The sequence below is a fragment of the Gallus gallus genome, chromosome 2, assembly GCF_016699485.2.
Source record: "Gallus gallus isolate bGalGal1 chromosome 2, bGalGal1.mat.broiler.GRCg7b, whole genome shotgun sequence".
Lineage (NCBI taxonomy): Eukaryota > Metazoa > Chordata > Aves > Galliformes > Phasianidae > Gallus > Gallus gallus.
The window spans coordinates 80,408,008-80,430,450 of record NC_052533.1 but is presented as its reverse complement, the minus strand read 5'-3'; the positions used below and the strand labels follow the sequence as shown (position 1 = coordinate 80,430,450).

At 40.5% G+C, this 22,443-nt stretch overlaps 1 protein-coding gene across 2 annotated transcripts in view; it reads left to right on the top strand.

Annotated features, from left to right (window-relative positions):
* The window catches only part of DDC (dopa decarboxylase), a 72,542-nt gene that overhangs the window by 14,964 nt on the left and 35,135 nt on the right, over positions 1 to 22,443 (top strand). The window contains exons 1-5 of one of the 2 annotated variants that reach the window (XM_015282289.4): positions 4,741 to 5,481; positions 11,265 to 11,502; positions 17,078 to 17,191; positions 17,881 to 18,000; positions 21,690 to 21,824. In XM_015282289.4, the coding sequence (XP_015137775.1) occupies positions 11,302 to 11,502; positions 17,078 to 17,191; positions 17,881 to 18,000; positions 21,690 to 21,824 (570 nt within the window). In that variant the 5' untranslated portion in view covers positions 4,741 to 5,481; positions 11,265 to 11,301. Of the gene's footprint in view, positions 1 to 4,740; positions 5,482 to 11,264; positions 11,503 to 17,077; positions 17,192 to 17,880; positions 18,001 to 21,689; positions 21,825 to 22,443 lie in introns of those variants that run through there. The other variant, XM_419032.8, reaches the window with a different exon arrangement.

The window sequence follows — 22,443 nt, the reverse complement described above, 5'->3', positions numbered from 1 at the left end:
TTTGTACAGTATTATTGGGAAAAATGAATTCACGCACTTCATCTTTCTTGTTCTTGGCACAAAGTTTAGTCTCCACATCCTCATTAAATATACATATATGTATACATATCTGATGGAGGCTATTTGCTACAGATTGTTCTTACATATTTATTTTTATTGCATGTATTTGGTGCATAAAATGCAAGAAGAAAGACATGAGTCAGCATTCTGAGGTGTTGAGCATCATTAAGAATATCATGTCTAACATAGCTGAGATTGCCACCAATTACTAATTTCTCAGCTTTTTGCAGTCCCTATTGCTCAGCAATATTACGTGTCAGAAGTAAGACTAATTCTTATTTTCAGAAGAGGATTGGTCTTTTGAAAAAATACAATTTCTACAGACTACTAGTAGTTACTTTAACTACAGAAGCTCCTCTAACGAGTAATGGATTGTAGCAGACATGCTAAGTCATGGCCTGAATCTGACTGAGCACCTGGTGGGAAGGCAGGGCCAACCCAGGGGAGCTCAGCTGCATGCAATGCACCTGAGTGACCAGAAGGGGCGGAGCACTGAAGAAGAGTGAGAAATCTCATTTCTTAAACATTACACCAATCAGACTGGTGTAAATGCAGGTTGTTTCTCAATTAGTGGCATCTGATGGCAGCACACAAAGGATCCAGATCTGTGCCTCTGACCAGAGACAAACTTTGCCAGAGTGTGGATGGGCAGGTGCTGCCATTTTAACCTGACCCAGATTGAAACCACCTGGATTCTAGCTGGAGTTGGAGCCAAATGTGGAAAGAAAGAAAAATAAGCTGGAAGAGAGCCCTTTCTAGCAAAATACTTTATGGAAGCTGCTCCTGAGGGCTTACTAGAATTGCACAACTTAGGGCAAAGACTTGCTTCTGTACCTGAAAACAAGAACTTGAGCCATCTCTGAGCAAAAAGATAATGAATGAATAGGACTGTCCTTCTTGTTTAAGTGCCTGTCTCCTCCAGTCACATGTAAATCCTGCTTAACTAATCACAGGTGTTCAGTATGGCAGTATTGTAAAGAGAGCAGATGGCAGGCAGTTCTGACTGGGGATGCAGCTAGCTGGGCTGTGCTGAAGCTACCTGCAACCCCTTAAGCTGTTATCTTCTCTGGCTGTCTGTTTTGCTTCCTAGCTGGAGATGATTGCCCTTCTTACAGAGCTGGCAAGATGATGTGTGAATATTTGGAGACTCTGATGGAAAGCCTCACGTTTTACTCTAAATGCAACCTCCTAAGCAAAAGTCACACATTACAGTCAAGCAGTTGAGACATGTACATGTTTTACTGTCACCTCTGAGACAGAGACCATAACCCACCACAGAAGGTACCGAATGTTACCTTCTCATTGCTTCGGCTGTGAACCTACCCAAGACCAGAGCCCTGTGGTTGTGAAAGATTCAGTTCCCACTCAGTAGTCCAGAGCCATGAGTCTGTTATGTGTGAAGTAATTTGTATTTCTTGGAGAAAGTTTAAGTCCATGCACTTGGTAACTTTTATTTTTGTGTATGCATTAAGCATAAATCCTTGAGCAAGTTGGCACTGGCCTTCTCTAGAAGACCAATGTTCTTGTTGGCACAGGGCTGAGGTGGAGTCAGACGTCTACCTTTGCAACAAAGCTGTCAGGGAAGAAGGGCAAGGAACACCAGTATGGTCCCTTGCCATGGTACTTGCTATAATTTCAGGCAGCTGAGACTCTGATGTTGTTCCTGTCCCATAAGGAATGACTGCAGGCTTTATACTTACGACAAATGCTCTTCCAGTATTATTGAAAGCAGTGCATGGTGGTGCACAGTTCTTATGACAATGCATTAATTGCAGGCGGTGACAAAATGCCTTTTGGACCAAGCATCATTCAAAGCCAGGTTGGAAGGGACCCTGAGCAGCCTGGCAACCCTGCCCCTGTGAGAGAGTTGGAACTGGGTGGTCTTTAAGTCTCCTTCCACCCCAAGCTGTTCTGTGTTTCACTGTGATCTTTCAAATCTTTATATGATCAGAACAAACCGCCTATATAAGAGCAAGCAATGCATTATACTCCTTTTGCATCTCAAGCCATTTTGATCCTCATGCCTCATCCAGTTGCATCCTCAGTGGACTATTTAGTTCACACACTTGTTACGATAACATGCTTTTCTGACCTGAGGTCTTACTCGGCTCACAGTGCTTTGGGAAGTTCTTTCTGTTCTCACTGTATAGCTGGATAAGTGCCCCAGCAGTGCCTGCATCCCGACGTTAAACACATCCCAGCTTATGGCACAAGCTATTCCTGTCTTTGTACTGGAAGAACATGTATGCTGTGATTGCAGCCTGTGACTCTTCACAGCCTGTCAGCTTTCCTATTGACACTTCTTCAGTTTGTGACATCCCTTCTCTTTTCTTTAGGCTTGCTTCCATAAGACTAAAATGCTTAGGTTGCCTTGAGCCAGAAAGTGTATATTCAATCCTCTGACACTATGCATTTGACTCTATGTCCACATTCAATGCTCACTTTGTTAGCAGTTCCTTTTTATCTATCTCTGGTTTACCTTTACAGGTTAATATAGAAATGAATAGGGAAATACAGAACTGAATAGGGAAAACAAGTCGCATAAAATATTCATGAAAGATAAGACACCTCCCCAGTTTGTCAGTTCTGTCTGAGATTCACCTCCTGGCTAATCTGTTGCAAAGTCTACTTACTTTCTGCAGGAGATTTAGTTTTTATCCTCATACAATGCAAGTAATCCATCTATTTGTGTCTGAAAGCTTTATTCAATTTACTCTCTTCCAAAGGAAGTCGATCCACGTTTTTTTTTTTTTTTTTTTTAATTTTTTATTTTCCAGAAAATTTAGTTGCATGTTTCTGCTAAAATATTCACTTGGTTCATCTTTGTGACTCATGCAAGTTTGTACCTTGTTTTGTTTATGGAATATATAAGGACATATGGTAGATCTGAGTGATTCCTAACTTTTCTTTCTCTCCTTTCCCTTGTGGTAGATAATTTTCTATTACCAATATTATAGAAGAGGGGCCACTATCTGACCAAAAACCAACCAACCAACCAACCAACCAAACAACAGATAATCACAGGGTTCTGCTACTATTTCCTTCTGGGGAAGCAATAGGAAGCAGGAAAAAAGGCCTGCAGCCTCCAGACATCACCTTCAAACTACAGATGTGCTGTAAATCAAGCACTCCATTTGACACCAAATAAAGAAAATAAGAACAAGCTTTATGGTAAAATGATTCTTTCAAGTTGTTTATTTTGTCGGTATCTGAGACATTACTGTTACCTGTGTCGATTTGAAGTCGCTCACATTATGGCTCAAAACAGGTTTGCTCACACAATATTAGACTTGGTGATCTACAGCACAAACACATTGTGCCCAAACGCAGTCACACCGGGGGGACAGCATGAAATGTGTTGTGCTATTCATCACAAGTGAGGGCAAAACAAAGCTGCGAGTAACCTAATCGTAGCTGGACTGAAGGGTTAGGAAAACTGCCTTTCAATGTTTAAGCTGCGTTGTGCAGCAGTGGAAGAGGTGAAAAATATCAGGAAGTGGGTACAAGCTGTTTAGCTGCCACAGCTTTGATCCGTGCCTGGTTCTCACAGACTGGCACATGGGACTGCAAAGTGACTGATAACACATTGTCTGTATCCTCCTCAGTACCGAGCCGGAGCCTCCTGTTCAAACATGTTATCTTTCCCCGTCGTTTGCAAACCAAAGAGTACAGCAAAGATGTTACAATGGGGTTGAGTTGGTGCTGTCATTACATGGGCAAGCGTCAGTGTACGCCATCGGGGTGACAAATTTCCATGTGAAAAACCACATCGGAGCCCATTTTCTGTTAGCTCTTCGGTGTCATATGATCTGCTGGTTGCTCACCAACAGATCTTGGCCTTTACAACTTTCAGGATCATCTCACACGTGGGTATCTTGAATTTTTGAACAGTTTTGCAAAGCAGGGAAGTTCTCTTTTCTCCGTGTTTCAGCAGTAAGAGACGCTCCCTTTGAACAAGCCAGACCGCACAAAGGCCTGGAACAAATGTGCAGGGCCACAGCGTACACCTGCTGTACTGGGTTTATGTGGCGAGGGTTTGACAGCGGGGTGCTGCGGGGCGGCCTCTCTGCTCCCAGAGTTTGTGCCTCGGGGAGAGCGGAGCGAAGGAAGGGAATCGCGGTGGACGCGGCCTGAACGAGGCACGGCCCGCGGATACGCCCGAAGGAGCGGCTGGGGACGGAGCTGCAGCCCCGTGGGAAGCACACGCAGATCAGTTTGGGAAGGGTGGCACTGTGGGAGGGAGCCCCGTGGAGCTGAGGCAGAGAGTGACCAGGGAGGAGCGGCAGAGACTGAACATTACGCACTGATCGCAGCCTGGAGTCCCTGCTCCCCTGCGCTGCACTGTTCAGGGAGAGAAAGTAGATGAAAGTGGACAGGGAGGAAGGAGTTCTTAGTTTGCTTTTAGCTCTCACTGCTCCAGTCTGTTAGCAGTAGGCAATAAATTACATTAGCCTCCCTACGCTGTCTGTTTTGCCTGTGACAGCAAATAATGAGTGGTCTCCCTGTCCTTATCTTATGCACTGTGTTTTCTTCCTCTTCTTTTGAGGAAGGGAAGAAAGAGAGCGGCGTGGTGGGGCTCAGCTATCAGCATGAAATGGTCTTGGTTTTGCCCCTCACAGAAAAATTCTGTATTTGTGTAGTAGCGAGAGTTGATAAGGAGAGTTGGAAAAAGTAGTAGTAACCAGAAGAAGAACAGCAGGCACAACCTGAGAACTGAAAACGCAGGACTGATCGCAGAGAATGTCAGGCACAAGCACAATGCATCCTTCAAGCCCGTCCACAGATTTTAGGTTATGTTTTTTATTCTGATCAGGCGCCCTCCGGAACGGTCAGTGGTTATAATTGGGCTTGTATCACTGTAACAGCAAACGCAGCCACGAGTGTTCTGAAATACCGGGCAGTCAGAAGAGAACACTTTTCCTCCTGTGCAAAAAGCCTGGCTGCAATGCTGCTGTGGGAGCTCTACTGGAGCTCCTGCAGCCGCTACCTGGCTATAAGCTGTTTAAGGCTGCGAGGTGCTGGTAATGCCCTTTTCAGACAAACTTAATAAAAAGCGACAGGCAGCTATCTGGATTCATCTAAGAAAGAGAACTCCTCATAAAGCTCCTCCTTTGAGAACAGAGAAAAACTTGAAAAATTCCTGTTGCTTTTAAGTAAACCGCAAGGGAGATACTGGAAGAAGTTAGATGGGGGCACGTCGGAGGTTTACTGTGACACTGTTAATCGGATGTGTTTGCCAGTTCAGTGTCGCAGAGAGTTGAGTGGTGTTTCAAGCCCACCTGCGCTTTCGGGGGCTCAGAGCACTGCTCCTACGGCAGCAGCCACAGCAGAGGTACCACAACAGTGCATGAGGCAGACGAAGAGCGTGTGTGGTCAGACACTTGCAGAGGGAAACGCTGACGACTTCACTCAGCAGTTAATGTAGGTAACGACTGCTTCTCCCTGAGATCCCTTTGCCCTTTGGGCAGCTTTTTTTTCTCTATATTTTGGAGGAGGTGTGAGAGGAGGGGAGGGATGTTGCTGCTGGATGTTGAATGCAAAGCAGTTGGCTGTGATAGGCTGAAGGGACGAGGGTTACTCTACCTACATATACTGGCAGCTGCATCCTCTGTGCTCTACAGCTGCCACAGAGGAGCAAAGAGAGGCAGTGAGAGACAGAGGAGGAGGAGAGACCTCACCAGCTCCCTGTAAGTATTATTCTTTGTCCTTCAAGCTTTATGGTTATTCAACTCAAGTGAGTATGTTTAGATTAGTGTGAGAATTGGCTGCTTGGAGCTGAAGCTCAGCTAATAAACATCCAGACTATGTTATGTTAGGGATAAGCTGAGATGCCCAGAAAAGCACTCCCTTTTAATCTAAGTTTGCAGAATGTAGCGTGCACCTCTCTATTAATGTGTTCTTACCTTATTTATGTCATCTACAAAATTTTCTGTATATTTATGCAGAATCCTGTACAACCAAAACTTTATAGCTTCTTTTTCCAAGTGCATCAGTTCTGAATAACCATGCAGACCATGAGAAATTCTCTGCCAAATAGTTTGCATAATAACGCTTTCAAGATACACCCAACACTTGACTTATTAGGGTGAAGTTTTCCTCAGAAGTAACCCTTCCAGCAATAAAAACTCAAAAGGGAAAATTAACAAGTGGCAGACTGTGCCAGTGAGAGCGCTGAGTAAAAAACAGCAACTTCTAATTGGAAATTGAAATTACTGAGTAAAATGTAGGGCCTGTGACATATATACCTAACTCTTGCCTTATGCAAAGGTAGGAGTACAGAGCAGACTCAGTTCCTTTCTACTCTGAGTTAAAAATCATCCTGAAGTCCTTGTGCAAGCAATACTCTTACTGCCAGTAGTAGAAATTTAGCTTAACAGAAGCACAGCCAGAAAAACCTTGCACTTGGGTTCAACAGCACAAAGTCCTCAGGGCTTCAGCAGTGTTGGTGTAATGCCCCAAGCCTTTCAGTTACACTGCATTCTGCAACAGGCAGTTGGCAGAATAGAATGGGCTTGTCTCTTTTATTGGAAAAATAAATACTTATTGCTTTTTTGAGCTAATGCAGCCATCAGTTTAAGGTGATGTTGGTGTCCGTGCGTTCTTCCTTTCTGTATTTAACATTAGGGGCTGCTAAAATATTTTATTGATACTAGCTTTTTTCAGTTGCTTTGGTCAATTGGAGAACAGGCGTCCATAAAATTACATTGGATGTACATCTACCTGTATTTCCTTTTTTTCCTTTTTCCTTGCTTTTCTCCCCCTTTTTTCTTCTTTTCTTTCTTTTCTTCCATTTGTTTCCCATTTAATAATTTCTTAGGAGTACTTAGAGATCATTTACGCTTAGTTAATACAGAAACAAATTCTGAAATTAACAGAAATCATTAATAATCAAAATAATCTACATAATATTGTATCTACAAGTGTATGTAGTGCTCTTGTGTGCGTAGTGTTCATTTGTATGGTTCAGTTTTAGATGAAGTAGAAAATGTTTTGTGAATGAGCGTCATATTGAATATATCTGAAGGTGAAAACTGTGTGTAGTAACTTCAGTGACATAAAATATTGCCACGTCTAATTTCAGCGCACCGAGGTAGGAGTAGTTTAAACAAAGCAGCAAAGGCTGTGTCAACTTGAGATCATGTAGTATACTTGTCCTGTGACGTATCCCAGCAAAACTAAAGAACAAAGAACTTACATATATCAATTTACCTTGATTTTTATTCACAATTTAACGTTCTTGCTTTTGCCTGAAGTAATAGGATAACTCATTCTATCTTCTGCAGTGAAGTAGGACTTGATCCAAAGAGGTACAGTGGTGACAACATCTGTGGACTCTTGCTGGTTAGAAAAGTACTCAGACATAATGTATGTTTGATAAAATGGTATTTTGTCAGCCAGAGTGAGGCTTTTAATGGCTTTGAACACAATGCCCTTCCAAACTAGTAAGGGTTGATGGTTAGGCTAGGTGCCTCCTGGAAAGCTGTGCTCACCTCACTTGGAGTCCATCTGGGCAATGTTGAATGTGCTGAGATTAATCATGGGAGGTGTAGGATGGAGCTTTTATTGGTTTACATGTCCTTGGGAAAAATAGACCCTATTCAACACTTCAGAGAGAGGATCAGTTTCTCTGAAGCTTCTGTTTAATTTTGAGAACTCAGCCCGCTTTACTTTGCGGTTGAAGTCCCTTCAACTTATGTAGATCTTTCCAAGCACACACAGGTTTTAATGCTCAGCCCTTTGGAAAATATGGGTGTTCTCAAATGGCTCGTACCCTAAAGGCTGAGTTGTCTGAAATATTTTGCTTCTTAGAAGATCACATTCTGTATTTCTAGAACATCCTATGCACAGGGAGGTTCTCTGGGCACTGAGTTGTTGCATTCCACATGTTGCACGTGCATGTGAGAGGCAGAAGAGAGAAATGCTCTGTACTAGTAGAGAGGTGAAGTAATTTCTGTCTTTATAGTGCTTACCAGACAGCATTACAGTTGCCAGATATTCAGTCTACTGGATGTGGCCTCTGCAGCAAGTAGTGCTATTACGCAGATGGAACAAGATCTATTTGAGGAGAATAAAAATAGGGATGAGTGTGTAAGTGGTCTTGTCGCTCATAGAAGGACAGATGTAAAAATAGGGAGTGAAAAGGAAAAGGAAAATTTTAGGTGATCTCTGTTCCTGCAAGTACTGTGCATTCACATTTCCCTGTGAGATAATAGATGGGTGAGTGAGTAAGGAATTTTCAGACCAGGTCTTTTGCGGGAGGGGGGGGGGAAGCAAGGATCCATAAGCGTAGGTAGATGTTCACTTTAGTTTCTCAGTACTGGGGGAAGCAGAGTTAATACTTTGCTTGAAATTGAAGCAGATTGATGTATTTCAATGGATTGAACTGAATTGGAAGTTGATTAGGAGTTAACTAGATACTAGTATATACGAGCATATATCAACTTATAACACTGCAATTAACTCATGGCTGATTTGGGATGGATGCTTCATTTTCCCTTTTTGTGTGTGTGTGTGCCTAGTCTTCTGAGATCAATTACCTATCTCATGCAAAACAGCGAGTTTCCCCTCTAATTTAATTCGTCTTCCAGAAGTTTGGGAATGCTGTTTCAACAGTGTGTTATAAGAGAAGCAGTGCAGCCAAAACAGTGTTAGGATGAGCCTCTGGACCTCCCGTTCTCAGGAAGAACCATAGTTAGTGAAGAACAAATAAAAGCTCAGCGATTATCTAAAGCTTGTATTTCGTGTGAACAGCTGACAAACTTCATTCCAGTGATGATAGGCCCAAGTCACAAAATACATATGTGATGTTCAGATCCAAACTCTATTTGCTTAAGCCGATATCCAGATAGAGCTTTGTCCAATCTGCTATTAATAAGAAGTGGCAATAAATTATATCTATAAATTATATCTATGAACTATACAGAAATAAGATGATGCAAATAGTACTTACAACAGAAAGAGATCTCAGGTCCAAAAAAATCTAGGCAGTAGAAAAACAGTCACAAGCTGTATAATGTAGTGTCCACGGTGTAATAATGTGGTAAAGTACATCTATTTTTATCTGTTTGTGAGCTGTTCTGAGCTTATACATGATGCTATTTAATTTATGCCATTTGATTAGTATTTTGGGAAAAGACAAAGCGATGTACAGACAGTTCTGTCTTGAATGGTCTATCTTTGAGTGATATTAAGTAAAGCTAGAGAGCTATTGAAAGGATAGTGATGCTTATATCTGTTCTGACATTGCACTGAGAGTTCATTAGACACACAGATACTTACATGGACTGGAAGTCCCTGTGGTGTAGATCCCCACTTTCCTAAGTGGTTGGTGACCTATAGCAGCACCCTTTCTGAAATAGCAGCAGCAGCTGCTTCACAGCAGTCCGTCTATTTGTGGCAGCAGAGCTGTTTAGAGGATGATGTTCATCAGTGATGTCTTTTGTGATGGGACAGCGCTAATTCAAATGTAGTAAACCCTGAAGGGCCTCTTTCCTCAAAATGATGCCCTCACTTATAAATCCTCAGCAGAAATAACCAGTAACTAAGAAATTGCCTCTTAATTACATAATATTTGCATTTTGCTTGATGTAATTATTTCCTTACTGAAGATCTGAAGGTATGTGAGCTAAGAATAGTAATTATTTATACCAGCAGTGAGTATCCTTGTTTCTCTGACCAGTTGTTCTTCGGGATCCAGAAAGAAAACATTGCTCACTCAATGTGAGTTCATAAAGATGCTTAGGAGCTTTTTAGGTAGTGTTGTATTTACTGAGCTCCCAAAATGCATAGTCACATAAAGCACAAAAGCTGTGTGGGCTGGAATGGCAGGAGCAGGCATCCTAGCAATCCAAGCTTGTCTGCACAGCTCCAGCTCAGTCATCTCAGCCATACACCTTGAGTGTGCTCACTCAGTTTCTTCCTGGCACAGAGCATATGCGGAGCTCCAGCGTGATGTCTTGGAATATCCTGATATCCTGGGATAGCCCCAGGCAGAGCTTCTTTGCATCCTCCTGCAAAATACAACACAGATAACTCCAAGTGAATTTGTACCGAAACCTCAATAAGAAATAAGGTTTTATTGTAAGCATGTGTGCGTATTTACGGTGACAGAGTAAGGATGGTGAATGTTGAAGCAAGACAGGAGGCAAGAAGTAGATAAAATGACAGGGCAGCCAATATAACTGTGAGTACTACAGCTTGGTGTTATGGATTATGGATTATAGTAGAGATGCGTTGTATGCTATTTTCTTATTTTAAAAGGCAAGAGGGAGCTGATTACAGTGTGAGCAGTGCCACATTCTTGTGTTGACCAGCTGCAGTAGGGGTTACACCTGCGATTTCTGAATCTTCATCAGTGTACCTCTGCCTGTGTTAATCTAATGTACTTCATAATGTAGACATCAAAGCTTTAGCAGCCTTGTTTACTCCTATGCAGTGTCCAGCAAAACTGGAGTGGAGCAGAATGCAATGCTGTATGGATATTGACACAATATGCAGAAATAAAAGAATACATGGTCTAGTTTTTTTCCAAAGGACTGTATGAGTGGCCTGAATAAGAGGTCTGTGTTGTGCAGGGAAACAACTACACTATGTATCTCACTAGTAAGAGAGAAGCAGGAATATATTTATTCATGTATTTTAGATATAACATAGTGATTTAACAGCAACTTATCAAGGTTTGATGTAGCTTGATACACTTGGTTATTTACTGTGTAGAAGTTAAGGTTAAACACACATGTAAGAGACCTTCCTGTTGAGTCACAAGGCTCAGAGTGGACACCCTTGCTTTCTAAACTTCTTGAACCATGAAGGTAATGAGCCCAAGAGTGGCAGAATCCACTCTTATTCCCAGACTTGGTCAACAGTTTATGTCTAAGGGATCATATGTGCACAAAGATACAATCATAGTAAAGCTAATGAAGCTTGAAATAAACTATTAATCACTTAGTGAGGATCTGTGTCAGCAAGGCATTTTGACATCAAGGTGTAAGGACTCTCTGCAGCAATTGTAACCTCCGGAGTCATCCCAACTGAGGGGAGATCCTGTCATGCAGCCTGCTGCCATGCAGGAGAGCAAGGCCAGGCCAAAGGAGGAAGCTGGGAGAAAGAAAGTGGGGGAGGGGGGGGGGGGGGGGGGATCAGGGGGATCACAGTCTGAAACCATTGATATTTTTTTTTCAAATGGCACTTTTCTTTCTTTTTAGGTTTTTTTTTCCTGCTGAGTCCTAAACTCTGATACCCATGGATGCTACAGAGTTCCGCAAGAGGGGGAAGGAGATGGTGGACTACGTTGCAGATTACCTGGAGAAGATAGAAAAAAGACAGGTCTTCCCAGATGTGGAACCAGGATACCTGAGGACCCTCATTCCAGACTGTGCACCACAGGATCCTGAGAGCTTTGAGGATGTCTTTAAAGACATTGAGAAGATCATTATGCCAGGGGTAAGGAAAATAGATCTGTAGTGCAATATTTAATGCTGCATCTGGGAATTCAAAAACAAAAAGAAAAGTGTGTGAAGGCTGTGCTGATAAATTTTACAAACAGAAGTACCCACTTTGCTTAGCTTTTAAAAGGGAGGAATCTGCTATATATCTGTAGTTAAACGTGATCCAACACTTCACTAACATTTCTAGAAGGAGCAGAAAAATAAAATGATTGTTTTGCTTCATGTGAGGCTTGCTTTTGGAGATAATCCCCTTTTCTATCTTGAATTGGTTAAGGCAGAGCTTCCTACCATTCCATTTCATGTGCTACTTTTGCTGCTTGCAAAGCACCGTGAATATTTTCTAAAATTGAATTTTTATTAGTCTACTGTACATAAAATGTTCCTTCAAACTGATCTTTAAATATTGAAGTTCTCTTTTGAGATTTCATTTTATAAAAGATCTGACTAGACAGGATTCTCTCCAATGCTTGTTGTGTTGACATATTCTCCTAAATGCTGACTACTTCTACTACATTTTAAGGCAGATGGTCACTGCCTAAATATTAGTCTTTGGATAGATTAGTGTTGAACAGACAATGTAAATCAAAGCATCTGGCATTTGTTCAGCTCTGAATCTTTCTTGTTTCTCCAGTCATGCTATAGTTTTTTATTTTAAACATGTATTTGTCTTCTAATGGCTTCAAACAGCTTGAAAAGGACTGGATGATTAATATATGTTACTTGAAAAATATCCTTTGGATTCCTGCAATAATATTGTTGGATTACTTTTCTGGGTGTAGATAGGTGATAAGATTGTTATGTGACTAAACATGGAATCACTGCTCTGTAGATGTGTTTAGTCAGTGTACTTTAATATCAATTCCTTTTCATTGACCAATGTAAATATTTGATGCATTTTTCTATCTTGTTTCCCTTGGTGCCAACCCTGCTATCCTTTCACTGACTAAAACTCCACTGAAGTCAATGGAAATTGCTCTACTCTTCACAAAGATCTGTGGAAGAAGTCTTAAATCCAATAGAATTAAATTAGTGTAAATTCAGTGAGAGAATTATGGCCCATGCATGCAAATACTTTGATTGTTGCTCACAGCATCGTTGTTTAAATGTGAAATGCATTATCATACACTGTAGTTTATTTTTAAAGACAGTTCATACCAAATGCTCATACTACACAATGATAAGAAAACATCAGATATGAAAATGCATTTAGTTTTGAGAGCCTTTTCTTTTTCACTGTTCACCGTTCTTTTTTTCTGTGAAGTAAAACAGGCAACGCTTTGCCAATCAAAATACTTTAGAATGCTCAGTGAAATAATAACAAATTAAAAAATAAGAGATGAATCATTTGAGTATAGAAGGTGAGACATTGAATTCCAATTATTTCATTTTGTCATGTTCCCTCTTACCTAAATTGGTTTTGCAAATAACTATTGATGTAGTGAAAGTGATGCATTTTGAACAACAAATGTTTTATCCAAAACTTTTCTCTGGTATGAAGTGTTAGTGTTTGTGACACAAGGAGCATGAGTATATAAAGCCTAGTCCTCATAGTAACTCTGACTGTGTGCCTGTGTTGTTTATATTAAGTACCGAAGTCTCATGAAAACTCTGTCACAGGACAGCTTAGGATGGAGAACAGCTCTGCAGATCATACAGTCCACCTCCCTGCCAAAAGCAGAGTCAGGCAGGCAGGATTGTGGCAAATTGAGTGTTGAACATCTCCAAGGATTATGTCTTTGCTACCTCTCTTCCCTGTTCCAAAATTTGATCATCTTCACAGTAAAAGAAGTTCTTATATTTAAGTGGAATTTCCCATGTTTCAATTTGTAGATATCTTATCTTGACACTGGATACCTCTGAGAAGAATGTAGGTTCATCTTCTTTATGTGCTCCAATGAGGCATTTATACACCTTCATAAGATCCCTCACCTAGGCTTTTACAATCTTAGCTTCTCAGCTTCTTGTATAACAAGAGTGATACTCTAATCCACTAATTGACTTCGTGACCCTTCACAGGACTCACTTCAGAATGTCCATGTATTTCTTGTATTGAAGAAGCCAGAGTTGGATATGAACTGCTGATGTGGCAGTGCTGAGTCACCACTGCTGAGTAAAGGGAAAGGATCACCTCTCTTGACCTGCTGGTAACAGTTATCCTGATATAGCCAGGATACTGTTAGCCTTTATTTGCCAAAAGGGCACACCGATGACCCATGTTCCAATGTACTTTTTCCATTACCCCTAAATCCAGTTCTGCAGAGCTGCTTTCCAGCTAGTTGACCCCTGGCCTATACTAGTTCAGGGTGGATTTCCTATCCAACTACAGGTTTTTGCATTTATCTCTGAATTTCATGGGATTCCTTTTGGCTCATTTCTCCAGCCTGTTTATTTGTAAGGTGACCTTACGGTGTGTAGAACTAGAAGGAATTGATATCATCTGCAAACCTTCTGAGGGAGCACTCTGCCCTGTCGTCCAGGAATTAGTGGAGATACTAAAGAGTACTGGACATAGTTTTGAGTACACTAGTCATGACTGGTCTCCTGCTGGACTTGATGCTGCCAGCAGTTTAGCCACTTTTCAGTCTACTTCACTGTCCACTTCTCTAGGCCATAGTTCCTCAGTGTGTCAGTGAGGATGTTGCAGGAGACACTATCAAAAGTCTTGCTAAATTCAAGATAATGATATCTTCTGGTCTCCCTTTGTCTGCCAAGCCAGACATCTTGTAGAAGGCTGTCAGGTTGCTTAGACATGGCTTTCCCTTCGTAAATCTTTGCTGCCTAGTCTCATTCACCTTCTTGCCATTAATATGTTTGGAAATAGCTTCAAGGTTCCATCTTCTTTGGGGTTGAGCTGAGGCTTGTTATTTCCTGAATACTACTTCTTCCCTTCCTTGAAGACATGGCCAAGTTTACTGCTGCTTGGTTGGTTGTTTTTCCCCAGTCCTCAGACACACTGCAGAGCATGTGCAGGCATGGCACGCCTACAGAAGACAAAGGATCAATCAGTTGTGTAAAGCAGTAATACAGTATCCATTGTTGTCTTTAACCAATAGGAGAAAAAGCATTCTTGAGTGGAAAAATTCATTATGAAGACTTCTTGTGATATTGGGTGTAGAGCAGTTTACTGAATGATGATAGCCAAAACAGTGCTAAGTTCCTAGTATTAACACAGGAACTGAGGGAACAGCCAGACTTTGATTTCTACAGCAGGAAGCCAAAGAAGAAGGAATCTGGGTACAAAAATATCAGTGAGAGTCTGTTTCTGTCCCAGGCTTGCTTTGTTCTTTGGAAATATCTGTCCTCTTTTTTTGGAGCTAAAAAACGCTCATGTTTAGCTGTGACTGCACACAGTGCCAGGACACTAATTTACTGCACACTGGTTTCCTTAATCTGTGAACTTTCAGCTGAAGCACCTATCCTTACTATGTGGTGAAGGAAGACTCTTGTTCAGACTAAGCAAGCCACAGAGGAAAAAAAGGCATCCTTAGATGAGATCTGAGGGGGAAAAAAAGTCTCTGAGAAACACTAGTGTGATAATTACTGAACTGGAGACACTTGTGTATCACAGTTTATCAGTAGAGGGCTAAATAAACAAGCATCCAAGGTGTCACACCATTTGCAATATTTGACTAAGTGTGTCTGTTGGCAAAAGAGATGAATTTTAGAGCTGATTCATATGAAGGGGAGGCAGAAGAGGAAGAATCACAGCTGCACTTGCCCCGGGGCTTTTGGCTTTTTCACTTTGTGAAAGTGGTGCAAATTGTATCTGCTGTGTTTCATCAAACGAATGGCTCCCAAGCAAGTAGGCAGTTTAACGTGATTAACCCAAGATGAATGTCAAAAGTCTTGCAGATCACAAAGGATTATAGCTGGGTAGATGAACAGTAGCAGCCCTGGTTCATTTATGAATGTCAGTGAAAGCCTGTGCCTGTGGGTCCTATCAGGGGCTGATGTTTATTGGGTATTTTTAATCTGTTTATTGTTTTGCTGTTAATAACCATGTCCCACCCCCCCTTTTTTTTTTCTGATTTCTAAAAGGAAGTGTCTACCACAAGTGCTCTAAATCTTTATTACAGCAAAGAAATATTCCTACTGTATAGAGCAGAGACACAAAAACATTTACAGTGGCTTGCCTTTGACTTTGTGATTTGAGAAGGTTTGGACCTAGTGACCTGTAACAGTGAAATCTTGAACATACTGTATATATACATGGCTCTTTTAGGCAATAGAAAATGTAATGAGATGGTTTCATGTGAAAGGGCAGGGGCATCTGAAAGGTATATATGGTATACTGCAGCATAGAAAGTGACACCTGATTTATTGTATTTATCTAAGAACTAAGGCAGTTTCCCCTTAGCAAGGAGTATGTCCCCCAAGGAAGAGCTGCGTATTGGCATAAAGAAGGTTAGGCAAGGAATAAAAAAATGGATGTTTGAAGCCTGTGGAACAGTGGGAACACATGCAGAACAAAACATTAAGGAAGACGCTGAGCTCAGGCAAGAGATAATGTGTGCTCTCCCTATTCTTCACTTGTAGCAGAAGAACTCCAATATTAAATAACAAAACAAACAAAAACCTAACAGTGTAAGACAAGGCTAGGTTCAGTAACTCAGCAGCCTCTAGATTTCTAGCTGAGGAAAAGCTATTGTCAGTGTTCTGCTGAATTTTTGCTTATGGTTCGCCTAATTATCTAAAAGCATTTTTTTTAATTCTTAAATTTACCTTTTATCTTGAATAAGAAAGCTGCTTTTAGCAAGCATTTTGTACCGTATTATTTCTACCGCACATTACAGTATGGCAGTACACTTTGTGTCTTCAAATTTTATTAGATTGGAGTTGTAGAGCCCTACTGAGTGTCTTGTCAAGTCTTTAAAATTGCTTAAGTACTACAGAAGATGGTTCTAAATATGGTTGCTGCAAAATAGTCACCAGGTTTTGTGCAGTTATTGTGTTGTTCTTATTAATTGACACAAATTAGAATTGTACATAAATCATAATCTGTTACTGGAAAATGATAGTGTAATTTTCTGGAGAAAGTATTAGATACTCGAATGGACTCTTTCATTTTCGGGGAGGGGCTGTTTGGCCAGATTTGGTGCATGAATTTAGCAGATAGATGCAAGGCATGGGCAAGAGAGGTCTGTGCACTTAAAGACACCCTTGCTAAGTCAGTTGCATGACAGAGATCAAATAGAGAACAGTGGAGGAGTCCCTGAAAGCAGAGGATGGAGAACAGTACCCTGCACAGTCACTCATGCTGCCACTGTGCAAACAGTTCTTATCTCCTGGGCTGACAAATGCAGAACTCTGATTTTGGGCCTGTTAGGAGGTAGGGGCAAGAACTAAATTCAGCTAATGTTTTCTTTCTAATTTGAGTAAAAAGGAGATCTTTATTTTTAATTTTTCTTTAAAGAGAAAAACAAGCTAAGCTTCTCTTAAAAAATGGGATCCTATAGCCATGTAATGAAGAATTGTTGACTGGTTCCAACCTACAGCCCTTCTGTGATTTTGTGACCGCTTGTTTCTGTTTCCTGCATTGGTTATAAGTGACTGTTATTCTCTTACTACAGGTGACTCACTGGCACAGTCCCTACTTTTTTGCCTACTTCCCGTCAGCCAGTTCCTTCCCAGCTCTCCTTGCAGACATGTTATGTGGTGGAATAGGATGTGTGGGCTTCTCTTGGGTAAGCTTATTGGGGTATATATAGCTATGAGGTAACAACGCTTCCCCTTGCCAAGATTTTAAGTGTTTCAGTGACATTCTTCAGTGAAATTATTGATGAATAGCAATGAAGTCATACGACTATTTTTTTTCATAAGTACATTTCCTTGACTTATTAAGTGTTTCACATAGATACCACGAATGATTTCAGTAATAAAAGATTATTTTCTTTTGGAAGTTCTGTCCTAGAAAAATCACCATCGTTTAGGGTTAGTAGTAATGGTGCAAGCTTACTGGTTACTCACTGCATAGTATGACTGCTGCCTACTGCCTGGTTATGTTATTTTTTGTATTATGGAAAATTATGTTTAAAAAAAAACAAAAACCTTTCATGCCAGATGGGCTCTTCACAGAAAAGGTTGGTACTGGATATGGAAAAAAAAAATAAAAAAAGAAGAATTCTGAAGATACAAATCCTAGCTTTGACATTTGACAGTCACAGTATTGTATATGAGGTCCAGTTTGACATTTTTTAATAATTAGGGACACCATTCACGAAGTGGTTGCTAGGTCCCTAATTTAGCTAGTAAAGTTAGCGAGTCTCTTCCTCTTTATTCTAAAGATAGTGGGAGAATGATCCACCAGGGCTAGACTTTTGTTTCTCTTCATACCCTACTGAGGTTATTCTCTCTGTTCTTTTTTTCATCACAGGCTGCAAGTCCAGCTTGCACGGAGCTGGAGACTGTCATGCTAGATTGGCTAGGGAAGATGATTAGCCTGCCTGAGGAGTTCTTAGCTGGAAGGGATGGGCAAGGCGGAGGAGTCATTCAGGTAAGAGAAGGAATAGAGCTAAAAAAAAAATACAAGATGAGTTTCTGGTCTTCATGATTTTGTAAAACCACCATACCAAATATTAATACAGGATATTTTTGTTGTCACTTGGAGTATTTTTTTTAGGTTTTCGGAAAGACTAATGCATAGGGAGAACGTCCATGGGTGGGTAGGAACATTTGTGGCAGTAATGGAAAAAAAACCCAAACAAACAACAGAAAAGCTCTCAAGTACTATTCTCTGTGGAAAAATTGTTATCAACAATTTAATAAAGTTATCAACAATGTGCAGTAGTGTTTAATGCCTGAAAATGACAATAAAAATCTTCCTAAGCAGAAATATATGTGAGGATTATAAATAAAGCAAAAGGGTTTACAAAAGCTTATGTGAAGTTCACTTTAGACATCTCTGAGTATTTGTTTCACTCAGTTTCCAAAACAGCCTTCCTTTTTTTGTTTGTTTTTGTCAGAGATCAAACAATGGACAAGAATATGGCAGAGAAACTACTTAAAGTAGAAGTAACTCAGTGCAGTAGAAAGTCTGCTAGTCTTTTTCAGAGAAATTGGCATGATTTTAAGAAGTTTTCCTTACATAAAAGAAATTGAAAGTTCAGAGCTAGACAGCTGGAATAAAATGCAGCTGCTTAATTTGAACCAAAATTGTTTTGTCATTAGATAATACTGTTTTCAGTCTACAGTTCCATATCCAATATAAAACACCCCTCCAAACTTGGAAAGCTGTGTCTTTAATGAAAGTCTACACTATCTGAACAGAGTATCTATATGATAATGAATATATCATCAGTGGGTGATCTTGCATGCATAATAAAGCTACATAGGTTGTCTGCCATGACTTGCACCTCTAGCACATGATCTTCATTCAAATGCACAGAATTTGGGCAGTTATTTACCTAATTAAAGTAGATGTCTGCCATGGGAAAGACAGAACTTCACATATTTTTTTCTTTGCTCATTTGTTAATCTCTGAAGTCCAGCGATTGGAGATACAGGCACAGTCTGCTCTGTGCTAAGATTGGCTTCTAAAACATATCTGAACTACAGTCTAAAAACAGGAGCTTCTTTCATTGATCTCAGGTGTAACCACTTGCAGCATATTTCAGTAAATTCTGCCCAACATCTTCCCAGGCAACTGAATTTAACGCAACTGCTATAATTCTCATGGGTGGACCTGCATCTACACCTTAGTCATCCTGCTTGCTCTGTCAGGACCTTTTCCATTACGATTACCAGGCAGAGGGCTATGTTTGAGAAATCAAGCTTTTGTCATGCATCTCTGGCATTTATTTTGTACCAGTAAAAGCGAGCAATTACGCCTGATGGTTATCAGCAGGAAAAATTGCCCTTTCAGGCTGACAGTGCTGGATTGCCCATAATTTTCATCAGACGCAAGTCGGTTTCAAGAATTGAAAGTATGCTCTGTGTTCTTGCTTACGATGAAGTCATTTATGCTGTACATCTTGTCTTGCTCTTGAAACAATAATGATACAAATAAGAGAGCGTGAGGCAAAAGCAACGTGAGAGTGTGAAACTGCCAGTCATTCCCTTGGTAAATACCAAGTAATTATTGTAGTATTGGGTAAAACTGAGTCTGCGAAAATTAGCTCTTAATTACTTCTAAAAGCCTGTGTCAATATGAAACGCTGTGTTATTGTGAGCAGGATGACACTTGAAAATGGCAAAAGATGAAAGAAAATTTCAGTTCAGAGCTCTGGTGGACATGAACATCAGCTCTTACTGATATTTCTTCCGCCTCTTGAGCCTGCTTGCCATGGCAACCTTTGTTTGGTTGTGGTAAAAGGAAAGGTATCATCATCCTTCACTTAATGCAGAATGCAGCATTCAAGAGGAGAAAAAAACAGCTTTTAAAAACGAGAAAGCTACTTTCTCCATGAAGCTTGTGTGAGTACAGCACACATATCCTGCTGTTCGTTCTAGACAAGCTGCTGAAAAGTTTGAATTTTGAAGAGCTTTCTTTGAACTCTGCAAAGAAGCATTTTAAGAGTGAAGCAACATTAGACTCAGCCTATCTTTGGTCTGGTGAGAAACATCCTGATTTTCCCATCAGTAAACTAAGAACGAGGGGACAAAATTTCTTTCACCCTTTGCCTCACATAAAAGCGCTGCCTTACTTGAGCCAGGAGTGATGTATATCTTCTTACAACATTCTGTGTAGGATGTATGCCTTCCTGTAATGTTCTGTGTATGTTATTCTGTATTCTGTAGTATCTCTTCGAGCTGCTGTGAGGCTATGAGCAGCATCAGCAGCCAGGAGTGTTTCCTACTCATCTTTGTATTTTGCTACAGGCTCTGGGGTTTACATCCTCAAATCCCACACCCCTGGGAAGACAGATAAAACCTCTTCATCAGGGCGGTGCATTTAATAAATATTTACAGACTGTCGTTTTTCGTGCTTAATCTATTCAGTTTCAGCTGCTTTAAGGACTTACTCACTGTTGATGTGTAAAAGGCAGCTCTGTCTCTTGATAACAGCTCAGCTAGCTTCAGTACTTGTTAGGAGAAAATCTAAATTCACTGGGATCGTTCTCATGTATAAAATCTGTAGCATCAGGTCTATCACCAGGGAAGTAATAAGACTTCCTAAATACTTAATTACTTTGTAATTAGTAAGCATGCACAGATCTCTAGTAGGAGGAGGATAGAATTTTGGTACAGAGTAAGAAACATCGTTCCAAAATCGACATGTTGGCACTGGATTTTTCTGAAGTATACTCGTTAATATAAGCAGGTGTATTCATTGCAGTGTTACGTGCTTGGCAGAGGAAGACTTGCATGACATTTGCTCAACTTTGAAAGTACCTAAAACCTCTCACTTGAGTGTGCACACCCAAAAATATGGACATTTACGCGCATGTGTTTACAGAAAGTTTCTTATAGTTTAAAAGAGCAGTTTACAGCACGTTTCATCTGCCTGTTTCAGAGAAAACCATACAACATAATTTGTGGAAACTTGTATTCTGTGAAATTTACAGATCAGTTGACCGCAAAAATTCCCCATCTTTATTGCCACAGAGTACCCAATACACCCAATACACAATTGAAACTTTTTTTTTTTTTCCAATTTAGGAGTACCCTGTGTATTTTTGATAAAAGGAAAGGATATAAACAATCCTTTGAAAAGCAGTCAACTATACTGAGTCAGAACTTTTTTGCTTTTTCAGTATTTTTTCTCTTGACTACAATAACTGACTTGCTCAGGGTAACTCTAAGAATTAAATAAGCACTATAGCTAGGCATATTGCCTGACAGAAATGGGAGTTGTTAGATTCTGATTGAAGTTAAACATGAAATCCAGAGTAACAGAAGTTAAGTTACCTTGCAATGGCTACTGGTCGATAGATGATCAATGGCTGATTGTTGAGAGCATTTTCATGTGCCCTTAAGTCTGTGAGTCTGGCTTTCTAGCATTGATTGCAAGATTAGTGCCTAAACTGAATAAGCATAGAGCAGACAAGCAGAGGCATCAGGGAAGAGAAGACAAAGGTTGAAAAGAGATTCCTCGCTTGCTGTGGCACCTACTCTTAGAAAGCATTAGGTTGTGCGATTTCTCATATGCAATTTCTGTTACCAGCTTTGCAAATTCATATGAAAGAAGATGGTGCCTTTCCTCTGGAATGTCCTCCTTTTGAACTTTTCTTCAATTTGTCATAGGGAAGTGCAAGTGAGGCCACCCTTGTTGCACTGCTGGCTGCAAGAACAAAAACCATCAGACGGGTGCGGTCAGAGAAGCCTGAGCTAACTGAGGCAGATATCATGGGCAGGCTGGTGGCCTATGCTTCTGATCAGGTGAGTGTCCCTCAAAAACATAAACCTGGAAACATGGTGCCTGTACTTAAAATAATAGGCTGTCTCAGTTGGCAGATAAATTAACATACAAGCTTTTTGGATTAGGGATTATTTGGTTTTGCTTGCTTAAAATTTATCATACAGTATAAGTGGGCTGGAATCTCACATGCGCTACCATAATATGAATAGTAACTACCTGAAGGTCAATGTCACGTAAGTATTGCTTCTCTTGAACTAAATCGAGATATCTGAGTAAGATGTTGGATTTCATTTGTGTTGAGTAAGTCTTGATCATATTTTGTCACTTACAGGCCTGTGTGCCCATGTCTGCACATGGAAACACATACGCACATATCCTACCCCTGCATGCATGAGTGCAGATGCTTGCACACAGACAAACCCACTGCATGAATATAAGGCAAATTTGTCATAATACTTCAGGAAATCCAGAACATTCTAAAACTCATACATTCTTTATCAATCTAGCTGAGAAATCTAAGAAAACAAAAAGGCATAATCCTTGGTTTCTGTGAGCAGTATTTAGCAGACTGAATGAGGCTAAATTCTCAGCAGGTCAGGACTGTGAGAGGCTTTTACTGTTAATTAAAGCAAATTTTAG